Raw genomic sequence first — 15,274 nt, 5'->3', positions numbered from 1 at the left:
ACTAATGTAAGAAATGCGATTTCAATTATCTAAAAAAAAGTGTTGCCTTTTGTATCCAACAATTATTTAATATATCATTTTATTTGTAACATTTATTTTTTTTATTAAATATATCTCATGCATAAAACATAATCTATTAAAAATCTAAATATCTTATCTCTCTTTCTCTTACATCATATTTTCTCTTTATCTTCTCAATCAAAAACTTAAAAAAAATTTAAGTTTCAATAAAATTAAATTAAAAAAAATTACCAATTTGCAGTTAAAAAATATAAAATTAAAAGCAAATCATTTGCTTTTTTTTTGTTTGATTTTATATTTAATTTTATAAAATTTTATATTAAAATATTTGGATGTGACTTAAAACTTCTAAAAATGGATTTTTAAAATTTTTCAAAAGTTTCTTGAAAAAATATTTAAAAAATTTTTAAATCCTTCAAAATTCAAGATTTTTTATCAAAAAAAAGTATAACAGATAAAAAGATAATTAATTAAAAAATATTTAAGTAATTTTATTAAAATTTAAAAAGTTGAGATGTATTAAAAAAAATGGGTGCAAATAGAAGTAGTCATTTAAAAAAAATTACTAAGAAATGTGATTTTACAATTGGGCTTGGTTTCTTTTTAATTACGGTTTCGCCGTTTCACCTTCGAGTCTCTACTCAACGCCTTTTTTGCGGCCCTCTAATGAAAAAATACGCACAGAGATTCCCTTAACACGGTTTTTTCCTTACCCAATACTGATTTGACACGTAGAACACAGCATAAATGAAGCAATCATTTCGTAGGTAGGTCTAGTAATGTCACGTGCTTAAGTCAGGTTTGCCAGGTGGACTGGTTTGATTAGGTGAATTAGGTACGGTACACCGGTAAAATGATGGGGGAAAGGTGGATCTTTGGAATTTCAAACCAGTAGCAGAGGCTAACAGTGCTTTGTCGCCTTTCATTGGACTCGTCACTGGTCAATTGTACAGAAGTGAATGAATGGTACAGTTACGACTTAGCGTGGGAGGGACAACTGACAAATCATCATCAATAATTGAGGAATCCCTTTCAATATTAACCGCAAGTCTGCAACCCAACCCACTTGGGACTATCCTAAATGGACATTCAGATCAACAATTTCTCCAGTTTTTTTAGTATTTCGCCTTTTTTTCTTTCCATTTTTAATACGTCAGATTTGATCTAGAATTATTTTTATGATGATAATAAGAGTGCACTCCCTCACAATTTTTTTAAAATAATTAAAATAAATTAAAAATTAAAGCGATACACAATCGGTCCTGCCACATCCACAAGTAGTAAAATTTTAATAAAGTTCGAAAGCTTTTAAAAGATAGTAAAATAAAGTTCATTACAGATCAAATTAGACGAATTTTTACTCGGGCTAATAATTTAACTCATATTTATAAGGTTTTGATTCAATTTAATTTTATAAGATTAAAATTTTTTTAAATTAAATTTTGAATTATGTCAAATTTTAGATAAAAAAAGAGATTGAATTTTAAATAAATCTTTTTTGATTGGAGGTACATATAAATTTTTTTTATATTTATTTAATTTTATATTTATATTATAAAATAATATTTTATTAATTCAATCAATTATGATTTTATAAAATGTCAAATTTGAATTTAATTATAAAAATAATATAAAAATCAAATTAAATTCAAATATTATAAATCTAAAATCAAATCAGATTCGAAATAAATAAACTTTCAATCCATCTCAATTCATTACCATCTATTTTACAATTATTTGTATTCCTTTCCTTTTACACTTGATATTATATTTACAAGTGATGATAATAATTAATTTGATGAGATTTGTAATAGTAAAACCCTAAAACTTGTGAAACCAATTAGTACTAATATTGATTTGAAATGCCTAATTGATTATAAATGATTGCTTGAGGATCATATGACCAAGGTAATAGATTATGAGCTAAAAATAATAACACATAATGGTAAAAAAAGTCGATAAATGGTCATACATTAACGAGAATACCATACAAAATGGAGAAATATAAGGTTCCTTGCTGTTCATTGGCAACATTGTGAATGGTGTAGCCACCACTTTCTCAAAGAATTTGTTAGATAGTATTTTATCATATCCATGCTTTTTTTTTTTTGGTGAATGTGAAGATCTATTGCTTTAAGTAAGCAAATTCATTATTTTTAATAGATTTAATGTTTTAAAATATAATACGATGATATGACATAAAAATTATATGATTTAAAATTTTAATAAAATAAAAAAAAATATTTTATATTTTTATTTAAATAACACGTAATTTTTATATAAAAAATAACACAAATATATAAATTATTAAATTTTTAAATGATATAAATATACGAATTATCATATTTAATTTTTAATAATAATACATATACACATAAATAAACATAAATTACCATGACATACATGGATTTCAATTAATAGATTTGTTTTGGAGTATAAATTAATTGAAGTATAGTTTCACTTTCAACTTTCAAGCCAAAAAAGAAAAAAAAAAAAAGAAAAACCTTAATATTATTATTTTTTTTCATTTGAAAAACGGTTAAAATATTTCAAATAGAATGTCTCGTCAAATCTCAATTCAATTTTAGGCAGTTAAAAAAAAAGTCAAAAAATACATAATTTTTTACCATCATCAGTTAATCATTACCAATTTTCCCTTGGTTTATCGGCCCTGACTTCGATTATTAATTCCGCCATTCATTTACTCCTCTCCCAACGGACTTATCAAAGCAAAACACGCCCCTTTCGCTTACTCTCTATATCTCCTCAGATCTATCTCTCACACAAACAAGAACACTCGCTCAATAAATTCTCTTTCTCTTCCGTTACCTTCGTTGCCAAACAGAGAAAAATGCATTCCACTTTATCTTTCTCTCAAGCTACGACAGTTCCCAGATCAAATTATGCCTTCGATTCTCATTCTCCTGCATTCGCCACCTCCAAGTCGATCAATCTCCGCTTCTGCGGACTCAGGAGGGAAGCCTTCGGCTTCTCCAATTTGCCTCAGTCGTGTTCTAGCCGAGTTCGCCTCTCGAGTAGTGGACATTCTAAGAAAATCTCTGCTTCCGCTGGAAACAACGGAACTCCTCCGAAATCGTTCGACTATGATTTAATTATCATCGGCGCTGGCGTCGGTGGCCATGGAGCTGCGTTGCATGCTGTCGAGAAGGTACTTTCGTCTTTTTTTTTTTTTTGACACCATTTAGCTTTATTTGTTAGCTCCGTCTTTTTTCGTTGTTTATTTGAACTTCCTTAGAAATGTAGTTATTTTATGTTGAATTTTAGCTTTAGAATATAAAGAAAGCTCTCTAATTTTCAGTATTTATCTTTGTTTTACCTGCTGCTTTAACTGGTGATCAATGGTTCATTGATCGTGAATTTATTTTTTTTCGTGATTCTATATGCTATCGGGATTAGTTAGATATACAAGATTATGATATGATATGATAAGATGATATTATAAATAAGATTAGATTAAATAATGTTATTCTATCTTATGTTTGATACGTATAAAGATTAAATTAAGATAATTTATTTATTGGTTAAAATTATTTTTCTTTAAAATTTATATAATTTAAATTATTGATATAATTTTGAAGGTTACAATATTACATGTAAATTCAATTTCATAAATTAAAAATAACACTCTCGACTTTGAGAGTTGAATCATCTTATACTAAGAGGATGATTAATCCTCCTCGTAATCTTATCCGTTTCTTTAGATATAAACTAAATATAATATAAAATAATTATCATTCTATCATATCCATTATCTTATGCACCAATCATGACTTAAATACGTATAATTTGATTTGTTTTGAGTGTAATTGTTGTATGATATTGCATGGCTTGTGCTCAATGTGTGAATTTTTTTTTTTTTTTTAAATTTTGATTGTTCTTCTTCGATATTTTCAGGGTTTGAAAACTGCTATTATCGAAGGGGATGTAGTGGGAGGAACGTGTGTGAACAGAGGTTGTGTTCCTTCGAAAGCTCTCTTGGCTGTGAGTGGTAGGATGCGCGAACTTCAGAGTGAGCATCACATGAAGGCTTTGGGTTGCAGGTAATAGGATTGAATTATTTGAGACCATGACGTTCGTTCGATTCAAATCAGCATTTGCACTTAAACTTAGTTTGTATGTTCATCATGTGTTCACGTAAGAATATGACTATTATGTATCTATGCTGCTGACAAACAAGCTCCCATGTTGATAAAGTCTCTCAAAATATAATGTGATGAACTATGGTCTGTATGTCTCATCATATGAGTTAACTACACCATTTTCACAGTCTGTAACCCCCTGATCATTTCCTTTTGTGTTGTTCTACATGTTATACTTGATAGGTTTCTGCTGCTGGATACGACAGACAGGGAGTTGCTGACCATGCAAATAATCTTGCTTCAAAAATTCGAAGCAATTTGACTAACTCAATGAAGGCACTTGGAGTAGACATATTGACTGGTTTTGGTACTATTTTGGTAAGCATAATATTTGTCCCCTAATAAAATGCGTATTCTTTGGTTTCCTAAAGGCTCAAATATCCTCACTTGTTGTATTTGTATTCAGGGTCCTCAAAAAGTGAAATATGGGAAAGTTGGTTTTCCTGAAAACACAGTAAATGCAAAAGATATAATCATTGCTACTGGTTCCATTCCTTTTGTTCCCAAAGGCATTGAAGTTGATGGTATAATTTATTTTTATTCCTTTTTCTTTAATGTCTTTTTGGTTTTACTTTTTCTTTAAAGGTTTAATCAAAAGTAATCTGGGTGTTTAAGAGTACATAGGCATTTGATAGCATTACTACCCATGGTACTCCTTTTGTTGTCTGCCATCCTCTTGTACCTTTTTCTTCCTAACTGGGGCAACTTGTATGAGATTTTTGGATGGTCATATGTTATTTAATGAGGACACGGGCACCAAGTCAACCGAGTGAAATGTGATATAAAGTTTGGATGAAAATTTCCTAGTTATTCAATTGCAGTTGAACCAATGCAAATTTTGCTTCTTCTACATATAGATGATGTGGCTTGAAAACTGGAAACCTTATAAAAAAACTGGAGCATTTATCTCATTGTTAGGTTTTATTAGACGAAAAACTGAAGTTTATCAACCGGCAACCGGACACAAATTTGTTTCAATAGAGTAACTTTTGGAATTTAGCATTTATAGAAGGATGCACGAATCACATGGCTGTAATCTTCTGTGTTGTTATTGTTCTAGGTTTTTTTCTGATCATTAATTAATAACCTGCAGGGAAGACTGTTATTACTAGTGACCATGCCCTCAAGTTGGAGTTTGTACCAGATTGGATTGCGATTGTAGGAAGTGGTTATATTGGTCTTGAATTCAGTGATGTATATACTGCACTTGGAAGTGAGGTGACACCTTGTTCTTTTCCTTTTCTGTCTCAGTGCATTTTTTGCTATGAAATGAATGTAGGAATCTTGCTTTGAGAATTAAAAGACTCTAAATTTACCTTATGCTTCACATTATAAGTTTCTACTCCATTTGTTTTCACCTGAAATCTGTAAGTACTTGAGATCAATGCTTCTCAACTCTAGGATTAATTATGCTGTCACTTAAGCTGCAAAGCTGGAACGATCTCTGCTCTTTGGGTGACTGCTATTGTAGACAAAATGACTGCAAACTAGCTTAGACCCACGGAAAGCATGCCCCGTATAAGGATATAGATATATTTTCTTCTATCCATTCACACATGCATAGATTGCCATAGGAATAGAAGTAGTCACTGGCATACTTTAGATGTCCTTATTTTTAATTCAAGGCAGCAAAGTTTATACAAAGGTTCATGCAGGTCACTTTTATTGAAGCTCTAGATCAACTTATGCCTGGGTTTGATCCTGAGATTGGTAAGTTGGCCCAAAGGGTGCTGATTAACCCAAGGAAAATTGACTATCATACCGGTGTGTTTGCAACCAAGGTAATCTAATGTTTAGATCTGTGTGCATTCTGGATGGCTGTTCTAAAAATGGTTATTGATTTTCCTTGGTGTTGTTTATAGATCACTCCTGCAAGGGATGGGAAACCAGTCATTATTTAGCTTACTGATGCGAAGACTAAGGAACTCAAAGACATCTTTGGAGGTATGTACATTATGTTCTTTTTTTTTATTGAAATTCACGGATCTGTCTATTCTGTTTTAGTAGCTATGGAGCATATTTCATTTTTAGACAAGGTCATCATGAACTAAATTTGACATTTTGATGCCTCATGATGCTTTTCCTGTCGTCAAGTCTAGATCCTTTCTTCTCTTCTATATGCTTTTCCTGTTTGTAAGTTGCAGCTCTGCTTGGTCCTGGATTCCTGGTCAATGGTATCTGTTAGGGTAACTCTTTTTGTTTTTCTTTTGCTCCAGGTAGATGCAGCTTTAATAGCTACTGGAAGGGCTCCATTCACTAATGGTCTTGGCTTGGAGAATGTATATTTTCTTGATGAAAACTGTAGGATTATATGGAATTGTCCACTAAAAGGAGACGAATTTATATGAATTTATATTTATGTATTCCTTTTCAGATTAATGTAGTAACACAAAAGGGTTTTGTTCCTGTTGATGAGAGAATGCAAGTAATTGATGCAAGTGGCAATCTGGTTAGTTGTAAACTTCATTCTGACTAATTTTTCCAGTATGACTATTAACAAACCTTGCTAATGTTGAATTTTGAATGGTAGGTTCCTCACTTGTACTGCATTGGTGATGCAACTGGAAAAATGATGCTTGCTCATGCAGCCAGTGCGCAAGGAATTTCAGGTAAGTGCTTGCTGACTTTTCTTTGCTAATTCATAACTGATATTTTCTATTTCATCTTTTGCTTAAATATCTTGATGCAGCGGTTGAACAAGTGACTGGAAAAGATCATGTGCTTAATCACCTTAGCATCCCGGCGGCCTGCTTCACCCATCCTGAAATAAGCATGGTTGGGTTGACAGAGGTGAATACTGACTTGCAAACACCCTTGATTTGGATTTCTTATCAAGTTTAAATTGCTAGATAAAATTTTCTATGTGGCCTTTTATATTCTTGCTACCTATCTTTTCTCCATTTCATTGTCCTTTTTTTTCCCCTTGAGAAGCTCTTCTTTTGGTGTTAAATATCTGAAAATTTGAAAATGCTTTTAACTTCACAGCCTCAAGCAAGGGAGAAAGCGGAAAAGGAAGGCTTTGAAGTAAGTGTAGCCAAAACAAGTTTCAAGGCTAACACAAAAGCACTGGCAGAAAATGAAGGGGAGGGACTTGCTAAGGTTATTCCTGTGACACTTTTCTCTTGCAATCACTAAATCAATAAACATAATAAAAATATTACAAAAAGAGAAATGAATTGTTTTCTTTTCTTCCACAAGGTTCTCCATTGTAGAAAAGTTAGTTTCCTGATTTTCACAAAATGCCTGGCGCAAATATTTATCAAATTCTAAAAGGATAACTACTTGAAAGTTACACAATGTCTTATAAAGTGCTGAATGTCAAAAGTGTTACGGAAGGGGCTTTTAATTTCTATGATAGATCATGAACCAACAATAAAGGACTACGGTTTCTCATCATTTTGTTTGCTCTCATTGTTCTCTTCTAAACATCTTCCCGTCGGTCGGTAGAGTTGCTAAGTTTTACTGATGTTATTTCCATGCAGTTGATATACAGACCCGACAATGGAGAGATTCTTGGAGTTCATATATTTGGTTTGCATGCAGCAGACCTCATCCACGAGGCCTCAAATGCCATAGCTTTAAGGACACGTATTCAGCTGCGGCTTTTGCGCCAAAACCAAAATTTTATGATTCACTTTTGTTCCTGAAATCCCAGTGTGTTAGCTGGATATGATCTTGTACTTATGACTTTACCTTCATCATGCAGGACATAAAATTTGCAGTTCACGCACATCCAACATTGTCCGAAGTTCTTGCTGAACTATTCAAGTCAGCAAAGGTGAGTTTCTGATCTTTCTTACAATGCTCTCAGGAGTTACTGATCTTTTCCGTCTGACATTTTAAAATCATGAATTCAAATGGCAAAAATGCTTGCATTCCTCTTAATGGGAAGCACAACAAATCTCTCCCCACTATTTGATTGAATATCATGTTTTCAAGATCATGACAATTCTTTTTTCCTCTCCAATCCTTTTCTTAATCAGATTAAAGCCCCCGCTTCAAGTAGTAGTCCAGCAACTGAACCAGTTGCAGTCTAGGCTTCTCGATTCTTAAAAAAATACAGTAAAATTTTTTTTGAAGAACTCTGCTTGTATTAGGGAGAATCAAGGAACCACGTTTCTCTCGGTGATAGAAGTCAACACGACAGCCATCCCAGGAGCAGAAACATCCTGGAGGAATTTACTCATTTGTTGATGATAGTTATACCTGAAGTCTTTTACAGCTTAGTGTCGTTGTTTGTCAAGTTGCTATCAAATGTATCGCAGAGATTCCTGCGCTGTTTACTTATTTCCATAGAGAAAGTCTGTATTCCTTGAACTTCTGGAAATTAAAAAAGGCCATAAAATTTTGTTTTTATTCTAAACTAGTTTTGCAATAAAAGAAACAATCCATAAACTTTTGTAAGCACTCTCGAAAGAAACAGTATAACCCTTAAAGAAGCCGTTCCCGATCTAACTTTAATTGCAAATCTGACAATCCGTGTTAAATAAAATAATATTAAAATTCATATATTCATATAATATTTTATATAAAAATTTTATATAATAATATATAAATATAAAAATATAAAATGTATTTTTTATTTAATTAAATTTATATATAATTATTATAACTTATATTCTTATCCTAACACCGTATCATGTTTTAATTTGCTTAGGAAAGGTACCGATTCATGGCCTAAGGTAATAAACTGGAAATCAACAACAATTCAATGGTTCATTTCTGGATTTTCTACTGGATCATAATGCATAACATGACCTAAAAAAGAATAAATTCAATGTAGAAATGAAAATCATAAAATCCACTCAATGTCAACCTTGCATCATCAACAGCTTAAACATCCAACATTTCCATGTAAAATCTAATTAAAAAAAAGGGAAAAACAGATAAACTCAAAATGTGTTCTTGATATTAATAAGCTCACAGAAAGATACTTAACAATACCAAAAAAAGTACAACTAAAGCTGAGTAGACAGTAAATAAACGCTAAATTCCATTTAAAAAAATAAAACAGGCCCAGTTGAAAACCCTAATCAAGGCTAGATTTTCCCCCATTAAATTTACTCTTCTTCAGTGGCAGATTCTCCACTCTTCTGGTTGTGCTTCCTCGCATACCTCTGGTTCCTCAAGAACTTTGGATCCATCTATACATATCCACAACAAAAAAAAAATCATTTTTTGATAAAAATATCAAATTTTACTCAAAAATCGATTAAAGAGAAAAAAAAAGATACCCCTTTAGTGGAAGTGTGGCGGTGCCTCTTGGGCTTCTTGATTCCATTCTTGTGAGCCTTGTAAGATTGGTTGTGAGCGGTATGGTTCTTTGACTTTGCCATCTCTGCTCAGCCCCAAATCCAAAGAAAAAAAAAACACAGTTCAAATTTGATATTCTAAAGAAATGAAGCGGTCTTTCAATAGAGAGATGGATCGTGCAAGAAGCTCACCAGAGACCAACAAGAATCTGCGGCTGTACTGGGTTTTTGGATGGAGGAGAGACAAATGAGACAGAAGCTTGGCCCTTTTATTTGGGAAAATTTTGAAACCCTAATTTTTGAAGTTTGATGACGAAAATACCCCAATTTGTCTGTTATTGAATGGGTCGAGTTTCAGCCTTTTTTGGAATTCGGCTTAAAATCATTCTTTGGGCCTGATTTAGGGTAAGTTTTGGGGCTTAACAAATTTTTGTTTAAAAGGCCCAGAAAAGCCTATCATCAGCCCTTAATAGTCAATACCCAAAATATAAAACCTCTAAATCATTTTTTAATTTTAAATTTAATTATGAGTTGATATTTATTGAGGTAAAAAAAATCCACAGATATTTGTTACCACACTATAAACAAAAAATCCATGGTATCTGGCAACATAGTAATTAACAGGTAACTGGCACAACCAATAAACTTTTTCACATTCATTTCAATTCAACTCCTTAATTCTTATAAACTTTTATATGTTTCTCCAACTTTTGGATCTGCCATTTTAATCAAGGGAAGGAAAGATCTAGTCTTGGTTTTTTTGTCTCCTACAGATTCACTTAAGTGCCATACTCCTGAACAAGAATGTTTTTATTGGATTGGTTTTACGGGGTTCTTGCCTCTTTGGGTTTATGACAAAAGGAGGCTAAGATTCTGTTTTTAGGACTTGACAATGCTGGCAAGCCACCCTTCTTCACATGTTGAAAGATGAGGTAAAAATGCTTCAAAGATTTCCACTTTTTTGTTTTTGTTTTCATTTCCAGTTTCTGGGTTTTGTAAAGATTGATGATTGGAGATTGTTTTTGAAGAGATTAGTTCAACATCAACCAACCCAGCACCCAACTTCTGAGGAACTGAGTATAGGCAAAATCAAGTTCAAAGCTTTCGATTTAGGTGGTCACCAGATTGCTCGCCGTGTCTGGAAAGATTACTATGCTGAGGTATAATTAATGTTTTTCTTTTTCTTTTTCTGATTTTAATTTTCTTTTAACCTTTTTTTTTTTACATTTTGTTTTCAATTCATGACATTGATATTCAGTTTTATGAGATTGAATCTGTTCATTGATGCCTGCATGGTGGGCTGATGGGTAGCTAATGGGAACTGTGAATATGTCTTCAATGTAAATGCATGCCATTAGATGTTTTGCAATCGTTATCAAACATAGAATGTTCATTGTATTTGACTGTTAAGTGAAATGATTTGGCTTCGAAGCTTATAGTTATCAATGACCGATTTAGATTTGCTTCTTTCCGTTTCTCAGTTTTTGCTTATCCTTGAATTGTGCTTCATTGCCTTCACTGCCTAAATTTTTAAACCTTTTTTCCTGTGGCTTTATCTCTGTCACATTTTCGTGTTTTTGGGTGTCAATGCTCATAATTGATAGAGTCATTTCTGTTTCCAAGCAAAACTTTGTCTTCTTATCTGCATTCATATGCTTGAACTTTTTTTTTGAGTAATTTACTTAGATATATTTTGGTTCTAATTCTGTCTTCATAATCCCAGATAAAGTTTTCTTGTGTTTATCTGATTCATTGGGGAGGAGGGGGGGGGGGGGGGAGGGATATCAACAATGGAAGTTTTGCTGATAGCACCTTTTATTTGATTTCCTGGGAGGTGTTCTAATAGGAGCTTTCCATACATGATCTCTGCTAACCGAACTAGTTTAGAGGTGGAGGCATCTTAAAATCATGCTTCCTTCATAATGGGTGTTTGTGAAATTTATTATAGAGTTGGCCATCAGGGTTTCAAGATTTCATGTCTTCATAGGTTGTAGCCTGCTGTTGTTTCTTCTCAAGGGAGCTTTTTCTCTCCTTTTCAAAACAAATTCATGATCAGCGTAGCATAAACTATTTTGTATTAATATGCATAACCTTGGCTGCAACTTTTCCAAATGAAAGAAATGATCCTTGCTTTTACTCATTGTTTTCTTAAATCATTTCTCAACTTTCAAGTTAATTAGTGGACGGTCCTAGTATTTCATAAATCCTAACAATAATATAATGACTAAGCATCTGGTCAACAATTATTTTTTTTTTTTTTATTGCAAATTCCCTTCTTCTGGCTTCATTTATTCTGCTCATTTGGCACTCCTTTAGAATGCAGTATATGTGAAATGACAATGCTGCAAACCTTCTCATTTATCCCATGAGCAGGTTGATGCAGTGGTTTACTTGGTGGATGCCTATGACAAGGAGAGGTTTGCAGAATCAGAAAGGGAGTTAGATGCCCTCCTTTTAGATGAAGCGCTGGCCAATGTGCCGTTTCTCATTCTAGGCAACAAGATTGATATTCCCTATGCAGCATCAGAAGATGAACTTCGGTATCATCTTGGGCTGACAAATTTCACAACTGACAAGGGCAAGGTGACTCTTACAGAGTGCAACGTTCGACCCCTTGAGGTTTTCATGTGCAGCATTGTCCGCAAGATGGGATATGGTGACGGCTTCAAGTGGCTCTATCAGTATATCAAGTAGAGAATTGAAGGATTCATTGTTCTGATCCTGTATTCCTGCCATTTTTTCTGTGTAAGAGTACAGTTGAATTGAAAACGATCTTTTTTTTTTTTGTTTTTGTTTTTGGTTGGTACTTACTATAAACTTACTCTTCTAGAGCATTTGATTGTTGCACAATGCAAATTGGTATCCTGAACAAGTTTGCATGAAATTGTTGTTGTGTTCTTATTCTTGTCTACTGTTATTGTCATTTGTCATTCTGGAATCTCAATAAATTTTCGAAAGTACCATGTCACTGAAGTTTTGGATTTCACAAAAAAATCTAGACAAGCAAAAAATTGATTGAAATACTATCTTAAATTCTTATACCAATTCAAGCAATTAAGTTTATTTATTATTAATATTTCAAGCACATTGTAAAATGCAAAAATGATTTGAAAAATGATGAAGTTCAATATCATCGTCTGATCTAACACACATGACAAATCTTTCCATCCGATAACACTCAGTTGAAAGCCTTGTTTGTAGTTTGACCTAGCAGATGAAGTTCAAGATTTCCAGCGGATGCTCTTGTTCTGTACCAGCGGTTAATGATTAGCTTTCAGATGAAAGCCTGAAACATAGGGCCGGACCAGACATGTCCACGACTCGGATGACCAGGTTAGAGTCAGGCCTTGATGCTTGGCCTGATTAGAGTGAGGCCCACCATGTTGAATTTACGCACTTGCAGCCCCCTGGGGTTACTCTTCAACTTGAGTGTTACCATTCTGATCTTCAACGTCTTCAAGCATCCATATGTCAGAAGGAAGGCCGAGAAGGCTTTGATTTTCCTACTGCAAAAACAGAATTCTAGTAAAACACGAGGCGCAATCATATACCAATTCATGAAGTTTTGAATGGTTTCAAATACTATATACTCATGATTTTATTCCAAAACTTAAGTCTGAAATCATTTAAAGATAAAAAACTTCTTTTCTGCATGAAAATTCTATTATGTCTTAGCTATTACCGGCTATAATTTCTAGTTCAAAGAAGTGCCAGATAGTTCGGAAAGACACGTACGAAAAGTAAACTTTAAGCTGCTTGGATGCGCGGCCAAATGCAAAGACGTAAATGCATAAACTATCTTACAGAAATCAGGACAAAAAATGTTAGGACCATGAAAATTAACTTCCTAATAATATCTGCAAAGAAGTGCCAGATAGTTCGGAAAGACACGTACGAAAAGTAAACTTTAAGCTGCTTGGATGCGCAGCCAAATGCAAAGACGTAAATGCATAAACTATCTTACAGAAATCAGGACAAAAAATGGTAGGACCATGAAAATTAACTTCTTAATAATATCTGCAAAAGCAATGACGTTTACAAATAGTCTTGTTTTCATTGGGATTGCCATTAGACTGATGTTTTCAGACAAGTTTAGCTGAAAAGAGTCATGCGTCATTTGCCTTTCGTCTACAAAAGCAGCTGATTGAGCTAAGGAAATGAAGGGAAGGGAAAAGGGCCGATTTGCAGTCACAATAAATTAAGAAAATACTAGAAATTGAGTGGATAATGATAACAGACTTTATGTAAGAAAAATGACTTTTAATCCAAAAATTAGGCTAAAAAGGATACTTAGAGTTTTATCAGTCTTTGGTAAAGGTGAAAGCTCATTCCCATCAACCTGGATTGCTGTTTTCACATTGAAAGGATTCTCACTACGCTACCACCTTTTTTTTTTCCCTGGTACTGCAACTCTTGAATTCAAGGAATCTTTATGACAGAAATTTGCAACTGATAAATCCTTAATCTAGACAAATTTATCTAGTAAATCAAGGAAGAAAGACAGTCAAAGCCAGCTGTGACAAATTTTTTGACCAGCATGTGACTAACAACTTTGCAGCATACATTTAATTTGACCAAATGCAAATATAGAAATGCAACTGTAATTGGATTGACACACGTATCTCCACCATTCACCAACCCCACATGGAAGATTCCTTCAGACTCCATTTCTTTCATTTTCCTAATCCTTGACTGATAAAGGATAAACCTTCCTCTTTTTCTTTTTTTTTTTTTTCAAGATTTTGTTTATATATACCCCTTCTTCAAGCTCCAAAGTCCCCACTTTTCAACTCTTCAATTCTCCTTTGTTTCTCAACTGAGATTGCTATTCTGTTTTCGTTATGATTCTATCTTCAACAAAATCTTCTTCATCAAACTTATGATATATATGAAGTTATGAACTTCCTTTCATCATTTTCACAAATACTATTCTTTCACTCAGTGTCAGTTGTCATTCTCCATTGGTTTTACGTCTTCTCATTAATCTTGGTTTGATTTTCTTTAAGCTTAAGAGATTTTGTTGTCGTTATCAGGCAAATTAAGGTTGTTCTGACATTATTCTAATTTTTTTTTCCTGGGTTTTCACCATACTAACCAAAATCCTGAGGCTGTTTTGATTCTAATCCTACCCAAGAAAATGTTGAATACTCTTCCACAGATTAGTTCAGGGTCCGAGACAGATGCTCGTGGCATGATCATGGATGAGAAGAAGAGAAAGAGGATGCTAGCGAACCGAGAATCTGCAAGACGATCACGAATGAAGAAGCAAAAGCTGTTGCAGGACTTGGTTAATGAGATTGCTTCTTTGAAGGTAGAAATTCGGAAGAACACTGACAAGTGTGAAGCTTTAACGCAAAAGACTGTTGTTTTCGAGTCGGAAAACAATCTTTTGAAGGCTCAAAAGATGGAATTGGCTCAATATTTAAGGAAGCTGGAAATGATGCAAACTCACATGGAACTGTTGCAGATGAACTTGGCGCAGCCTGGAAGCCTATCTGATCAAATTGTTGACATGAAGGAACCCCATGTCGATTCTTGGCAATGCCCTGGCTCAACGCAGCCGGCCATCATGGCCTCTGCTGGAATGTTCAACTATTAAATTTTGTTCAAGACTTAGATTTGTCATGTACAAAATCATTTTGTAAATACATGGAATAAATAATTGCCATGTGTTCAAATTTCCGTGAAACATGTGCTTTATATTTTCTAATCGTATTGGTTCTGCTTTCTAGATATATATTAATCATTTCTTTTCTTATCTGAATCGAATTTAAAGCAATAAAAAAACAATTTCTTCTCTACATGATAAGCCTGTTCATGGTTATCTTCTTCTCCACTATT

General features: G+C 33.3%; 2 protein-coding genes, 1 long non-coding RNA gene, 1 other non-coding gene and 2 pseudogenes across 7 annotated transcripts; 4 read left to right on the top strand and 2 right to left on the bottom strand.

Annotated features, from left to right (window-relative positions):
- The first annotated feature begins 2,711 nt into the window (after window positions 1-2,711).
- LOC111293304 (dihydrolipoyl dehydrogenase 2, chloroplastic-like) lies at window positions 2,712-8,537 on the top strand (annotated as a pseudogene). Its single transcript, XR_016328512.1, has 15 exons — window positions 2,712-3,190; window positions 3,937-4,082; window positions 4,365-4,499; window positions 4,588-4,705; window positions 5,275-5,399; window positions 5,837-5,962; window positions 6,044-6,114; window positions 6,388-6,460; window positions 6,556-6,630; window positions 6,712-6,790; window positions 6,871-6,971; window positions 7,167-7,280; window positions 7,664-7,774; window positions 7,885-7,959; window positions 8,165-8,537. The product of XR_016328512.1 is annotated as a dihydrolipoyl dehydrogenase 2, chloroplastic-like (transcript).
- A 531-nt stretch (window positions 8,538-9,068) lies between these two features.
- LOC111293293 (large ribosomal subunit protein eL29z) lies at window positions 9,069-9,781 on the bottom strand. The gene is made up of 3 exons (XM_022886084.2): window positions 9,626-9,781; window positions 9,416-9,519; window positions 9,069-9,325 (listed from the first exon to the last, which is right to left on the bottom strand). The coding sequence occupies exons 2-3, from the start codon at window positions 9,515-9,517 to the stop codon at window positions 9,242-9,244; spliced, it is 186 nt and encodes a 61-aa protein (XP_022741819.1). The 5' UTR covers window positions 9,518-9,519; window positions 9,626-9,781; the 3' UTR covers window positions 9,069-9,241.
- Window positions 9,782-10,007: 226 nt separating this feature from the next.
- On the top strand, window positions 10,008-12,310 carry LOC111293271 (small COPII coat GTPase SAR1A-like). The gene is made up of 4 exons (XM_022886072.2): window positions 10,008-10,057; window positions 10,207-10,365; window positions 10,462-10,593; window positions 11,807-12,310. Exons 2-4 carry the CDS (start codon window positions 10,351-10,353, stop codon window positions 12,125-12,127), a joined length of 468 nt encoding a protein of 155 aa, XP_022741807.1. The 5' UTR covers window positions 10,008-10,057; window positions 10,207-10,350; the 3' UTR covers window positions 12,128-12,310.
- On the top strand, window positions 11,150-11,296 carry LOC149514182 (small nucleolar RNA snoR83). The gene has a single exon (XR_016328898.1). It is a non-coding gene; the product is annotated as a small nucleolar RNA snoR83 (small nucleolar RNA).
- Window positions 12,311-12,466: 156 nt separating the features above from the next.
- On the bottom strand, window positions 12,467-13,715 carry LOC111293315 (uncharacterized). Of its 2 annotated transcripts, none has more exons than XR_016328513.1 (2): window positions 13,116-13,715; window positions 12,467-12,939 (listed from the first exon to the last, which is right to left on the bottom strand). It is a non-coding gene; the product is annotated as an uncharacterized LOC111293315 (long non-coding RNA). The 2 variants fall into 2 exon arrangements; XR_016328514.1 differs by having other exon boundaries at window positions 13,169-13,715.
- Window positions 13,716-14,050: 335 nt separating this feature from the next.
- On the top strand, window positions 14,051-15,143 carry LOC149514181 (bZIP transcription factor 53 pseudogene; annotated as a pseudogene). Its single transcript, XR_016328511.1, has one exon. The product of XR_016328511.1 is annotated as a bZIP transcription factor 53 pseudogene (transcript).
- Window positions 15,144-15,274: the final 131 nt, after the last annotated feature.

Source organism: Durio zibethinus, chromosome 16, assembly GCF_047325235.1.
Source record: "Durio zibethinus cultivar Kanyao isolate XHJ-2024 chromosome 16, ASM4732523v1, whole genome shotgun sequence".
NCBI classification, from domain to species: Eukaryota; Viridiplantae; Streptophyta; class Magnoliopsida; order Malvales; family Malvaceae; genus Durio; species Durio zibethinus.
The sequence above is the reverse complement of the archived record's forward strand: the minus strand, read 5'-3'. Positions and strand labels throughout refer to the sequence as shown.